Below are 14,268 nucleotides of genomic sequence, written 5' to 3' on the forward strand. Positions count from 1 at the left end.
GTTACTGAATACAGTATAAAGACAATGTAATGGGACGGGGTATCCAGCCGTAATATGGGCTAATATCCCATGCTCTCCTTCTGCCTGGAAGGCACAATGTTACGCTCCAGTCACACCACAAATTGGGGCATTGAGAGATAAATGTCTGGTGTCAGAGCTGCCTACAGGATGCCGCAATGACAGCTGGCAATAAATCCTCCGAATGGCGATTCCCCCGATCCATTGTAACCTAACTGCCAGTGATACATACTCTGCCCCCCATTGCTTCTCCGTTATCAATCTTACACAGCGGCACACAGGCTGGATTCCTGCAGAAATTCTGTGTAACCAGAGAACTATGAAAATCAGATCAATGTATCATACAATATGAACATCAACATTACACAATTCATAAACTAAATAGGTGTCTGATTATACATTATGTACACAGATATTTTTACAAATAAAATGTTGTATCGCTCTCTCTATATATACATACACACAGATGGGTCCGCATACATCTAGCCTCGTTAAATAGCCTTTCTAGTCGCACCATGCTGTGGCGTGAAGTGGTAGCGCCGAGTGTCTTTTGTGCAACTTTTTACCTTCAAATGCGTCTTATTCGCACAGCGATGCGTATAGATTGCACAACGCAGCTTCTGCTGATTAAAATGATATGTGGCATGCCTATGTTCTGTGATCGAGTGCGAGTGTATCTGCATGCGAAACGCTACGTTACACTGTCAGTGGCTGTAGCACTGTAACGTAGAGTTTCGCATGCAGATACACCCGCAGTCACACACAGAACATAGGCATGCTGCTGCATATCATTTTAATCAGCAGAAGCTACTTGTGCTATCTATACGCATCGCTGTGCGAATAAGATGCATTTGAAGGTAAAAAGTCGCATAAAGACGGTAGGCACTACCAAGTCACACGGAGCTCCCGCGTTGTGTGGCGCGACTTGTAGCGCACGGAGGATAGATGTATGTGGACACATCTGTATATATATCTATATAGCAGAAATGTTTGACCTATGCTCACTGAACACAGACCTGCGTCCATCACTTTCGGTCACGTGTATTGATACCAGGAAGCACCATGGTTTGGGAAATGGTATTTCATGATTCCTTTTTCAGATCGGGTCACTTTAAATATCAAACACTATAGTCACCTATTTTTTAAACATCGATCCAATCCAGCCACCACCAGACTGTGATGAGCAACACAAATAGCAGGTTAAACATGAGATTCCCATATTAGGCAGATAGCGAAAATGAAGCGATCTGCTTATGAAAATAACGGTTTATGATGTAAGTGAATCCAGTGCTTTTATGTGGTGGTTACTCAGCACTTTTTTATGGTCTCATTTTTAATTCTTATAACCAGTTCCAGAAACTGAAAGAAATCAGCAAAATCATTTTCTAAATCAGGGCTTGACAAATGTTTCTAACATCTAGGAGCCAGGATGAAAGTGTAGGAGCCAGACCCCCCCCTTTCCCCCGGGGCAGCATTACTGAGTACCTACGCCCCAGGCAACTAACCCCCATGGCCACACCACTAACTGGGTACCCCAGGTAACCCCCCCTATGCAGTGCCCCCAGTAGTAGCCCCCACTATGCATGCCCCTAGTAGCACCCCCCCCTTATACAGTGCCCCCAGTAGCGGCCACCCCACCTATACAGTGCCCCCAGTAGTGGTCCCCATATACAGTGCCCCCAGTAGTGGTCCCTCTAAGTGGTGCCCCTTATATAGTGCCCCCAGTAGTGGTCTCCCCTATGCAGTGCCCTCAGTAGTGGTCCCCTTATTTAATGCCCCCAGTGGTGGTCTCCCCTATGCAGTGCCCTCAGTAGTAATCCCCCTATGTAGTGCCCCTTATATAGTGCCCCCAGAAGTGGTCCCCCTATGCATTGCCCGTGGTAGTAGTCCACCCAGTAGTAGTACCCCCTATGCAGTGGCCCCAGTAGTAGTCCCCAATATGCACTGCCCCCAGTAGCACCCCCCCCCCTGTACAGTGCCCCCAGTAGTGCTCCCCCCTGTAGCGGTCACCCCCCCTATGCAGTGTCCCTTACACACACACAAAAAAAACCCCAAAACACAACTTACCTGAATCCCCGCTGCTGACGCGACCGCCGCTGTCGACTCAGAGTTCCGGCCCGCTCTTCTCCTGCACTATGGGAGAGACATCATGACGTCTCTCCCATCACCTGCTGCGGGGGGGGGGGGGGGGCCCGGAAGGCGGAGCTCATGAGTAAGCTCCAGCCGGCTCACTCCGTGGATGCAGCAGCCACTGAGAGTCTGTCTGACTCTCATTGGCTTCTATAACAAACACACAGCCGCCGCTGGCGGCTGTGTGTTTGTAAACTGTGTAGTGTGCACTACACTAGCAGCGGGGGCAGGGGGTTGCTGCAAATCTGGTTGCCCCCAGGTTTTGTCGAGCCCTGTCCTAAATTAATAAAATCATTATCTGCACTTGTATCCAGAATGCGGAAGTTGCTATGAAGCTGCTATCTACTTGTAACTTTAGATGAGTAACGGCAATTTTTTTTTTTTAATAGAAAAAAAAAAGCACTGAGTGAATCTGTTGCCATGTATATAGAGTCTCCACTGACAGGGTCAGACAGCGCAGGATCGAATCTACACCCTGTGACACGGGTTAGAGATCTCAGGCTTCCCATATAGGACTGCGCATACATGATACTAGCAAGCATGTGACTTGCAGCAGATTTAATATGACTGATCAGAGTACAATCCCAACTTGTAACCTAAACCCAATCCAATGGCAGATGGGTGCTCTATGCCCATGTATACGAGCCAAAGGAAACGGTTAGGCTGGGTACACATCAGAACGATGCGCATCCTTGGCCGCGGAAACTACCCACGGGTCAAGATGTCGGTCGGCCATACACACTGAATGGCCACGTGCGATATCGCTTGAAGCCGCATTCAGATGTATGCTGTCATCCATTGGGCCGTCACAGCTGCTGTGTAGCACAGCAGACGGTGACTACCCTGATGTCAGCGGGTGGGAGCCTGCGGTAGTGCATACGCATCAGACGATGCGCACGATCCGTCGCCATTGGCAGGAAGGGACGACATATCGTTTGATATGTACCCACCCATGAAGTTTACAAAGTGCACCCACATTTATAAGGAGACCTGCAGCAGACCAGCCAGTCAGTCAGTCAGTCAGTCGTTCCCCCCCCCAGGCGGTCTCACAACCATGTGTGGGCTGGTCGATGTGTGTCAGTGTAATGATGACCGTTCACGCTACAATCTACATTAGTGCAGAATATTCTCACAAACAACTGGTGAAAGAAGAGATCAGACTGAGAGAAGCAAAAATCAGTTTATTGGATACTGTGAGTGGAGGCTCCGCACCGCTCCGCAGTCACACAACCAGATTTCCCAGCAACATCTACAGGATCTCCGACCCAAAATCTCACACAAGTTACTTCAGTTTAACTCTCATGAAATGGAAACCACTTTTCATTTTTTTTTCTTGAAAATTAAAAAAAAGAAGAGCTCCCCCCCCCCCTCCCCTTCCCAAATCTACCATTCAACGCCACAAGTTTATCTGCACTCTTAGGGCTACATCCAACTAGCTCATTTGAAAAAAAAAATATATTTATATATATATGTATATATGTAAAAAAACAAAACAAAAAAAAAAAAACACAAAAACCTTCACGAGAGACACCACAGGAACCCCTGAGCGCTGCGCAGCTCACAGCGCACGGTAAACGTACACACTATTGCAGTAAACAGGTTTTTGTTGCTACTGTCAGAGGCTGGTTCAGGTCAGCGTTCACCCCCCAGAGATAGAGGGCGCTGCACAGGCCACAGCTAGAGCGGAACTTACCATCTCTGCACCCAGATTTTCTCAGATGTGTGGGATGCAAATTCCATACAGGTCTTGATTCTCAGCCAATGGCAAGTAATAAATACTGATGTATGACAGAGCGTGATGCAGCGTGTATATAACACGCCGATAGAGGGATAATGGAAGCCGCCTCTAGCAAATGGCCTGTTACACTATATGGAGAAATGTATTACCGCAATAGAGCCTGGCATTAGGTAGCGGGGACACAGCCCGGGCCGCAGGGTGGATCGGAGGAGAAGTCTGGGCTATATGTAGACGCCCCCCTGCAACAACGCTGGAACAGTGCTCTATATTGCGATAACTACACAGCGCCATTCTCTCCGGTATCAGGAACACAAACCAGACAGCCCGTGACTCTATTCTACCCACACGTATGATGCAGGGTAATTTTCATCTGTAAACCCAGATTAACACTTTACTAATAGTGCCTCATACTAGCTAAATAAATTCTGCTTTCAGTCACCACAATCCTCTTCTTTACTACAAATCAACTAAGCGATTTATACTTGTGCGACACTGTTCACCGGTAAAGTCTATAAAAGTGTAAACATGGCAAAGTACCTTTCATTTTAAAATAAAATCTTAAAAAAACAAACACAAAACAAATGGGTTATTACAAGTGCGAACCAGCAGAGGGAGCACTTTTCAAAAATTCTAATGTTTTCACTGGGTCCTCGGCTATTCTCAGTGTATTTGCGAGAAGTGATTTAAGGACTTTCATCTCCTTAATGCTGGTTACATTGTATTATCATCCCTGGCCTCAGGAGAGGCCGGCAGTGAATGTATCCGCAAATACATTTTGTTTATTGTGCTAAATTCACATATAATATTCAGAGAAATGACGAAGGGTGTGAGTTCCTGGGGATGGGACCATAATTAACTCGCAAGAGAACGCAAAGGGGATATGTTGAATTTGAAAGGTGGTGGGAAAAAAAAAAAAAAAAAAAAGCAAAACAAAAATGGATTTTGAAATATTCCAGAAATGTGTTGCAGGTATCCTGAAATAAGATATTGCTCGTAAAAGCGCATTGGAAATATATTTTTTTTTCTGACACGGGTTGCTCTCTGTATGAATGTTTAATGTGCGACTGTGATGAATACTCCCCATATTAAGGAGGACACCCTGTATCACTAGGACACCGCGGCTAGGAGGCCCCTCAGTGTCAGAGAGAGGTATCACTCCGCAGGTCCAAAACAAACAATCCCCCTCCCCACACTGGCAGAGAAACGTTGAAGCAAAATTCCATCATGAAACCAGAAAAGCAAACCCCAACGGTAATCTACAGAGATAGTTTTCATCCAAGTGGGTTGAGACAGTCCAGGCCCATATAACTGGGACCTGCTATGTTTTTCTCAGTACGTGTGTAAGTGGGGGACTGTCCAGGGGGCTATTCCCAGCCTCTGTGCTTCTCACTTGCGTCTCTTTTCCCTCTTTCCCAATGGGCGAATGGGAGCTTACCGAGGCATCGGTACGTGTTGGCGCAACATGTCTAGGATCTAACGCGCCGAACACTAGTGAGAGCTCAGAGTTCTTGGTGAAAGGGGTGGAGTCTCTCTGCTGGGAAATGGCGAGCACAGTGCACTCACTGAGGGATGAGCATGTCCTGAAAACCCCCTCGGCGCAAACTGATCTCATGTTCTCTTGCACGGACTCCGACCGTGAAATGTTGGATCTCTTCTGCTTCGCACATTTTTCCCTGGTTCCCGACGGCTCACTGGATTCCCTTGTACCGGGCACGAGAAGCTTCACTGGTCCCAAGACACTTTTGGCCACCTTGGTGACGTGAGAGGTCTCAGCAGCTTTGTCACTAAGCACCGTGGAGCAGGACACCGTTCCTGGTTTGCCAGGATGCAGGTTATCTTTGTTTAGTAAAGTGCATTGTGTTTCAGGTATTAGCGGCCCATGGTCGCTGGCAATAGACATGTACTGTACAACAGCAGCGGAGCAGCGTATCGTATCAGGTTCTGAAATGGCTGAAAGAGAAAGTGCTGACTGTGTGGGGGATCTCTCAGGAACATCAGATTGAGTATATTTAGGCACCTCTAAACTTTCTGCGAGAGGGACATAAGTGCCACTGCTGGGCTGCTTCACATGGGAGTCTATAAGAAGGGCAACACCAGGTTGCACTTCTAAGCCTTGCAGGACATCCTCTCGGCTACCTTCTTGGAGTGGTTTAGGGGGTGCATCCTTTTTTTGATAGGTTACATTTGCTTTGTGGTCTAGAGTTTTTGATTGAGCAGCTGGTTCCAGGTACGTTTCTGGGAGTGTTTTAGATTTACAGGTGGATAACTTGTGGGAAGTGGAGTCAGGAGCCAGGACATACGGTCCTTTTGGTTCACTTTTACTCCTGAAGATATGGGGCAGTAAAGAGTCATCATCAGTTCTGCTCTTTCGATGAGCTTGGAAGGAGTCCTTCTCATCGCTGAAACCAGAACCTGAATCTTGGTCAGTGTTAAATGATGACCTATCCAATCTCCTTCCGTCCTGGCTATCTTCTGACCCATCGTCCGTTTCGTCTTCTGAGGAATCCACTTCTCGTATAGCTTCCTGTTTCTGCAGAGACTCTCTTCTTTCCACCCTGTCTTGCCGAATAGCCCCGAGCTTTCGTGAAGACGGTTTCTGCAAAGTCCCCTTTTCTGCGAGTCCAACCTTTCCTCCGGTGCTCTCATTCATAGACTCAGGTAGACACTGTAAGCTTAAGTCTCTCTGCATCAACTCTTTCTTGAAGTCTGAGTGGGAGATGTCCAGGCTGTGTTTACGAGAGGAAGCCAGCTTCTTCTCAGATGACAACGAGCCAGACAACTTCTCGGCAGATTGGACCCTTTTCAGCAGCGGAGATCTGGGAGGCTCTGCACTCTTTGGCCGTGAAATCTGTCGGACAAGGGGCGGGGATGAATGCAGCTTAACAGGAAAGGAGTGCAGAAGGTTGCAGTTACCAAGACTATGTCCAGGTAATGGTGAGGGAGACCGCTGTGGAGAGGTGGACTGGGATGTGGGTGATGGGGTGTGCGCCAAAGGAGAAAGTGGTATATTCCCAGCAGATTTTCTTCTAGGAGACCGGTACTGCCGTTGAAGCTTCGGAGCCAGCCCATGTAGAGAACTAGGCCGAATATGTCCAGAGCTAGCTGGCGAGTTGGGAACACTGGAGCTCGGAGAACTGCTCTGAGATGAGTTTCCACCCACTGATGAAGAAAAGAACAAAAACAAAAATGTTAGATGGGCCACACAAGACTTCAGCCAGACAGAAATGAATATGGGGAAGATAAAAGCAGATTAAACGTCCCATTCATAACATGATATATATGGGACGTGTGCAAGTGACCATGAATTTATCATGTTTAAAGTTAACTAAAGGACGACAGGAGAAATAGTTAATGCAAAATATCTCATTTAATCATTCACTGCAAAGACAAAATTCTCAATTCTCTGTTTTAAAAGACACTAATAGGGGAACGGTTCTGTAAAGTAAAAAACAAAAACATGGACATACTGACTTTTTAATTAAAATGTTATATATATATATATATATATATATATATTTATAACTTGCACAGGAGACATAGCAGAACCTGTGATCATACCTGAGTGTGCAGAGTCCGGCGTAGACCGGCTGCTCTGGGTTGGAGAGCGAGGGGACAAGACGTGCGTAGGAGATCCCGGCACGCTCTCTCCAGAAGACAGGGAGCGGTTTAGAGAGGTCAGGCTGCGGCTGGTGTGGAGAAGTGTCGCTTGTTTGGTGATCTTCCGAAACAAAGACGACTTTTTCTTACTGAAGAAATTCATAAATAAAAAGTCACATTTAAGAAGATTTTAATTAAAATGCAAAATAGGCATGAATATATTAAAAATAGATATATGATAAAAATAATAATAAAAAATTTGACTTTATCAAGGACATAGTTTAAAGGTGCATACACACTAGACAAGCGTTTTTCAACCACTGTGCCACGGCACACTTGTGTGCCGCAAGCGGTTGTCAAGTGTTCCGCGGCAGTCAGCTCAGCGCACTTGTACTGTAGTGTGTTGTATTCCTGTGGAGGCCAATGTAGTGTGTTGTATTCCTGTGGAGGCCAATGTAGTGTGTTGTATTCCTGTGGAGACCAATGTAGTGTGTCTTATTCCTGTGGAAGCCAATGTAGTGTGTCTTATTCCTGTGGAAGCCAATGTAGTGTGTTGTATTCCTATGGAGGCCAATGTAGTGTGTTTTATTCCTGTGGAGGCCAATGTAGTGTGTTGTATTCCTTGTGTAGTGTACCTCGAGCTGAAAAGCTTGAAAATGACTGCACTAGATGATGTGCTGCATGAACGATATTGGTGAAAGATTTCCCTTGAACTTTCTATAGTGCAGGACAAACTATATTGGGTGTACACACTGAAAGTTATTTTTAAAGAAAAATAAAAAATGGCCTCAAATTACCCCAAAATAAGCTGTTTTAGGTAAATAGTGCACCCCAAATTTAATGAAAGTACTTATTTGAAAGAAAAATAATTACTTTCTATAATTTGTTTACATTTTGTAAAGTTGCCTCAAATTGCCCCAAAAGCATTTTTTTTTTTTTTTTACTTTTTCTTGCATTTTCCGTTTAATTTCTTTGTAATAAAATTAAATTCTACAGCTTTTTACATGTAACTTTTTTTTTCTTTAAACGACACCTTTTAAAAGCATACAGTACTTTCCTTATAGCCACTAACCATCTTCTACATGATTCTGCCAACAAAATTTTCACTTTTTTGGGACCCAGGAAGGTCTCCCCACTCTTACATGCTTTTTTCCTGTACACTTTTTTGGACAAAATTCACCCGCTCTTATTGTAGTGCGAATTCACAGTTCTAATTGAATTGTGCAAATCTTGGGTGCGCGCATGCAGGCGAAGTGTGCGAGTTTTTCGCCTTTTGCAAACTCTCACCTAATTGAATTCCCCCCATAGAGGTACTGTAAGACACAGGCTCCCATTACAAAGCCAGCGCTCACCTCTCCTGTCCGTCCTTGCTCTTGGTCTTCTTGTTGCGACGAGCCATCTTAGACTTGTGACTGGCCTTCCGCGCTGGCCCCACTTTGATTGAAGTGTTCTCAAAAGGAGTAGTGGAAATAGAGACTTTACTCCCGCTCTGTAAAACATAGCCAGATTTACTAGTGCAGCAAATAGACGAAGGTTGTGAACACACGGATGGGGGAGCACAGAATGTCATCCATTTTGGATAAAAAGCAGCGTGCAGTGCCCCAGTGTCTCTGTGTCCGCCTCCATTTAACTCATCCATCAAAAACAAGTAGGCAGAAAAGACAGAATACCGGCACTGTACACAAGCCCCAAGACTAGTGTTACATTAGGAGTAGGGCCCTGTGGTCACATGTGACACAGCTGTTGGCACTATTGCTAGCGAAGTCATGCTCTAACAAACACTTTGGAAAGAGCTTTTAAAACACATGATTGGCTGTGACGGCCATGGAAACTTATTTAAATAAATATAAATGTTGCTGTTTTTATTACATTTAAACTTTTGTGAATGTTCTGATTGATAACAGGTTGATTCTAGTACTGTGGTCACTCAACCTTTCCTATTGGCTCTAGTCTTATGCACATTCTAAATGATCCAACTGCTTTTAGTCTTGTCAACATTCTAACTTCTCTGATTGGCTGCACTTGGCTCAAGTGAATATTCAAATGTAAAACTGGCTGCATGTTGCTTTAGTTTTGTGAACCTCTACAGGTCAGACTGTTGCTTTAGTCTTTTGAAAGTTCTAACACTCCGATTGTCTGCACATTGTTGTGGTCTTGTTAATATTCTAGTGCTCTAACTGACTGCATATTGTTCTGGTCTTGTGAGCATTCTAGTGCTCTAACTGACTGCACATTGCTCTAGTCTTGAGCATTCTAGTATTCCAACTGGTTGTACATTGCTCTAATCTTGTGAGCATTCTTGTATTCCAACTGACTGTACATTGCTCTTGTCTTGTGAGCATTCTAGTGTTAAAACTGGCTGTACATTGCTCTAGTCTTGTGAGAATTCTAGTGTTCCAACTAGCTGTACATTGCTCTAATCTTGTGAGCATTCTAGTATTCCAACTAACTGTACATTGCTCTAGTCTTGGGAGCATTCTAGTGTTCCTACTGACTGTACATTGCTCTAATCTTGTGAGCATTCTAGTGTTCCTACTGACTGTACATTGCTCTAATCCTGTGAACATCCTAGTATTCCAACTGATGGTACATTGCTATAGTCTTGTGAGCATTCTAGTGTTCCTACTGACTGTACATTGCTCTAATCTTGTGAACATTCTAGTATTCCAACTGATGGTACATTGCTATAGTCTTGTGAGCATTCTAGTGTTCCAACTGACTAGACATTGCTCTAATCTTTGAACCACTCTATTGCTCTGATTGGCTGCATATCGCTCTAATCTTGTAAGCACATCTAGAAATAGATTATGGTACTGTTACATAAAAAAACATTCACATTACTTTTTTTTTAAATTTATCCCTAAATCTAAAAAGGAAGAATTCAGATTAGGCAGGTTCTCTAGATCAAAGAGACAGATGGTCGATTGGCCTCTCAGCTCACTACACCATTAAACAATAGAAATGTGAGTGTGACATGTGGAAGACAGGCAGGAACTTTGGGAGACGGGGTTTACTCACCTGCGTAAGACACTTGTGAGCTTAATATAAATTAGACCACACTAATATCTTGTTATATGGATCCAATTCCACAAACCCCCTGGCATTGTGGGCCATTCTAGTAAGTGATGAATGAATCTTAATACCTTTAGAATCAGTTGAACAACTTCTGTATGGACCAGACCATGGACAGGTTCTCCATTAACGTGAGTGATGAGGTCACCTTCCCGCAGCCCGGCCTCATGGGCAGGACCGTCCTCTTCAACATGCTTTAAATGATATACAATATATGTCAGGAGAACTGTAGAAAAGACCACTGATGAGCAGCCAACTTAAAAGGGGCAAAATTCATAAGCAAAGCACTTTAGACTTGTGTGTGTGTATGTGTGTGTATGTCTGTGTGTGTGTGTATGTCTGTGTATGTCTGTGTGTGTGTATGTCTGTGTGTGTGTGTGTATGTCTGTGTGTGTGTGTGTATGTCTGTGTGTGTGTGTGTGTATGTCTGTGTGTGTGTGTGTGTATGTCTGTGTGTGTGTGTATATGTCTGTGTGTGTGTGTATGTCTGTGTGTGTGTGTGTATGTCTGTGTGTGTGTGTGTATGTCTGTGTGTGTGTGTGTGTATGTCTGTGTGTGTGTGTGTATGTCTGTGTGTGTGTGTGTATGTCTGTGTGTGTTTGTGTTTATTCTAGGATTGCTTTAAAGGATCTGCTACACCTAAGGTCTGTGACGGAGTTACACAATCACCTTTTTACTCTAAGTCCCAGGATCAGTCTGTGTGGTCCCACAATTTACAGGGATCTAGTCACATGGTCGAGATGGACCATGTCAACAGTCATAATGTACACAAAACCATGTCGACAGGCACATATGTCAGCATTCTCAGAATGTCTCCTTCTGAAATGTCGCCATGTTAACATTATGAGTCAACATTCACAGACGGGTTTCGGGCTATTTGCTGCCTAAAACGTTAGGGTGTGAAGGGGTGTTAGAGTTAGGCCCTAGGGGGATGCTTAAGGGATAAGAGAGACAATACTTACCAAAACTGCCGATCGCCAAACGTCTGTGCTGGAACTGCTGCACACGTAACCAGCCGTCGGGGGCCAGGTTAGTGACCACTGGGCTACCAGGGATGTAATGTCGACATGTCATTCGTGTTGACATGATGAATGACGACATGGTCACTGTCGATAATCTAGGCACGTCGACATGATCAATGTCGATCTAACGTACCAAGCCAATCTACAGACCGCAGTATTGATAACACTGCCAACTATACATAGAAGCACAGTGGCAGAGATTGAGGGAGAAAATCTGCACAAACTACAGAGGCCACCGTACGTTATAATCCTTATACAGAATGGTAAATGCAAGGTTTCATACAAAATGTTATCCCCCTTAAAAATAAAGCTTCTTGAATCGTGGTTTTAAAAACCAATGTTAGCTACACCTAGATGGGATGGGAGTCCCTTTAAAAAAGAGAAAGAGTTATGAGAAGAGATATACCCACCCAGACCATATGATGGACAGTGTAGATGTCACTCTCCCCCATGTACACGCGAATGGCTCGCAGGGTGAAGCCGTATTTTTTCCCTGCACGGTGTATGAGGATTGGCGGCTTAAGGTGGGAGACAGCGGGAGAGAAGTCTCTGCTCGGGGAGGAGTCTCGCGAGGATGGGTTGGAGGACAGAGAATGAGGAGACATTGGACTCGCTAGAGGAGAACACACGTGATGATCTGTAAGGAAAAGGAAATATTATTTGTATTTAAACCAAAACTATAGTAACAATCATTTGTTCCAAAGAACGTCTGGCTATGGGCCATGAGCAAAGAACATAGTTGCTCACATGAAACGTTTCATTGCTCCTCTACAAAACGACAAACACGGCAAACGGCGCCCTACCAAGGCCAGGATGGATGGATAATAAATGTGGGAAATTACAATATACAGTTGGGGAATAAACATTGGCTTCCGTACCGGAGGGGATCATTAGAGACAGGGCAGTGGCGGAGGCCGACTTGATGACTTTATTGATGGGCCTGGAAGGGCGCTTTTCTCCGGAGTCCCCTGAGAGCAGTCGGTGCCGGGCTCTCCTCACGGCCAAGTCGCTGATTGCATTTGGGGTGGTGAAGTCAGAGGTATGATTGCTGCTTAAATCGCAGGAATCGGCTGCGCTACCACCTGTGAATTACAGGGAACAGTCAGAGGAGGTTGTAAATGTACTCGTCCTATAGAGGGTGGTTTACATTTACCCCTGGATTTAATGATAAAATGTACACATCATTCCCCCCTCCTTTTTATATGCAGAGGTATGGCTGTCTGTTTCTTTTAAAATGACTCTGAATTAAGTCGAATCTTAAAAAATAGATTCGGAGCATGACTATCAGGCCTTGGGTCTGATGCCAGACAGCCGCTGCACCGCTCACTCCACACCATTGCTCTGTTGATGGTCAATGTTCTGTCATATGGGGGGGATCAATTGATTTGTGCTACCATAGTTCCTGTCTAAAGTGACGGGAGCTATTCAATTGTTTTGGGCGCCCATCACTTATTGCAGATTGCTGCTTGCACCCTCCTGAAATACTAGATGAAATATGTCCAAATTGAACTTTTTTGGTATGTTAACTGGCAACTTTACACGGGAGAAGCTGCTTTGTGCGGTTAATACTGTGCATTTTGGACGCGAGAACGGGGCTAGTTGCACAAGCATTGGAGTAGCTCATGTCACTTTAGAGTTTAGACGGGAGCTCTGGGCGCCCAAAAACAATTATATTCAATTAAGTGGAATTAAACTTTCAATAATGAAAAAGTGTCTCTCGACTTATATGGATTTTTGGTATAAAAGCAGAAACGGACTGATAACACAGTGGTAATTACCCGTCAGTGTTGTGGAGCTGCTGATGTTGCTGATGGTTGACGATGGTGTCGTTGGCACCGATTCTTCATCCAGTTTCAGCTCTCGCTCCACAGGCTGCTGCAGAAGGGGAAGCCCAGGCCCTTCTGCGGGGAACGAGGTTGGAGTTGATGCATTTTTGTGCCGCGCCTCTTCGGATGTAATGGCAAAGCGCGGCATGTCCACCAGACCAGAGCAGCGTCTCCGCACTGTGAGGGGTGGGCTGGAATCGCTCTCGGTGTGAGAAGACTCGGAGGCAGAAAGGCGCTTCCGGAGACTAAACACAGAAATGCACATGTTGGAGATAGGGTAATTATCCGAACCGCGGATCACAGACTACATCCCCGTGAGGAGGGCGAGAGGGGCCTCACACAATATCTGCGTGCAGTAATACTTTGCTTTCTAGGAAAATAATTGTTGCATTATGTAAAACAACTAATATATTTAGCTATACATTTTAGAATTATTTTGCTATAAAAAAGTAAAAAACGTAACTAATTTTTCAATGATGTTATAGCAAATTAAAAAAACGCAGGAAGCAAATTAATTAAATGTAGGCTGCTTGACCCATGGGTCTGGACAGCAACAATTATACTGAAAGATTTCTAAAAGTCTTGCGCGCGATACTTACTAAGAGGTATATAAGCATTTTCAATAAAATATGCAAAATACGAAAAAATTATTTTTTACATCATTTTATAATTACAAAACACCCAGTTTTGTTCTATTAATGTTGTTTCCAATTGTCAAGCTCAATGGAATATGCTGCGCTAGAACAGAAACTGTTACTAAATAAATAATACAGTTCTATTTTATTGTATATATTCTTGAATTAATTTTCCTTTGATCTAAACAGTAGCCGCATGTTTCCTTCATCTGTAAACATGTTACAATAAT

At 44.4% G+C, this 14,268-nt stretch overlaps 1 protein-coding gene across 6 annotated transcripts in view; it reads right to left on the minus strand.

The window, feature by feature from the left end:
* Positions 1-3,309: 3,309 nt before the first annotated feature.
* Positions 3,310-14,268, minus strand: part of MAST2 (microtubule associated serine/threonine kinase 2) — a 244,730-nt gene continuing 233,771 nt past the window's right edge. For all 6 annotated transcript variants that reach the window (XM_088471619.1, XM_088471618.1, XM_088471623.1 and 3 more), the window contains 7 exons: positions 13,356-13,648; positions 12,456-12,659; positions 11,988-12,214; positions 10,627-10,749; positions 8,836-8,972; positions 7,445-7,632; positions 3,310-7,045 (listed from right to left, as the gene is read on the minus strand). In XM_088471619.1, the coding sequence (XP_088327745.1) occupies positions 5,205-7,045; positions 7,445-7,632; positions 8,836-8,972; positions 10,627-10,749; positions 11,988-12,214; positions 12,456-12,659; positions 13,356-13,648 (3,013 nt within the window). In that variant the 3' untranslated portion in view covers positions 3,310-5,204. The remainder of the gene's footprint in view (positions 7,046-7,444; positions 7,633-8,835; positions 8,973-10,626; positions 10,750-11,987; positions 12,215-12,455; positions 12,660-13,355; positions 13,649-14,268) is intronic.

Source organism: Taudactylus pleione, unplaced genomic scaffold (assembly GCF_031769625.1).
Source record: "Taudactylus pleione unplaced genomic scaffold, aTauple2 ptg000115l, whole genome shotgun sequence".
Classification (NCBI taxonomy): domain Eukaryota; kingdom Metazoa; phylum Chordata; class Amphibia; order Anura; family Myobatrachidae; genus Taudactylus; species Taudactylus pleione.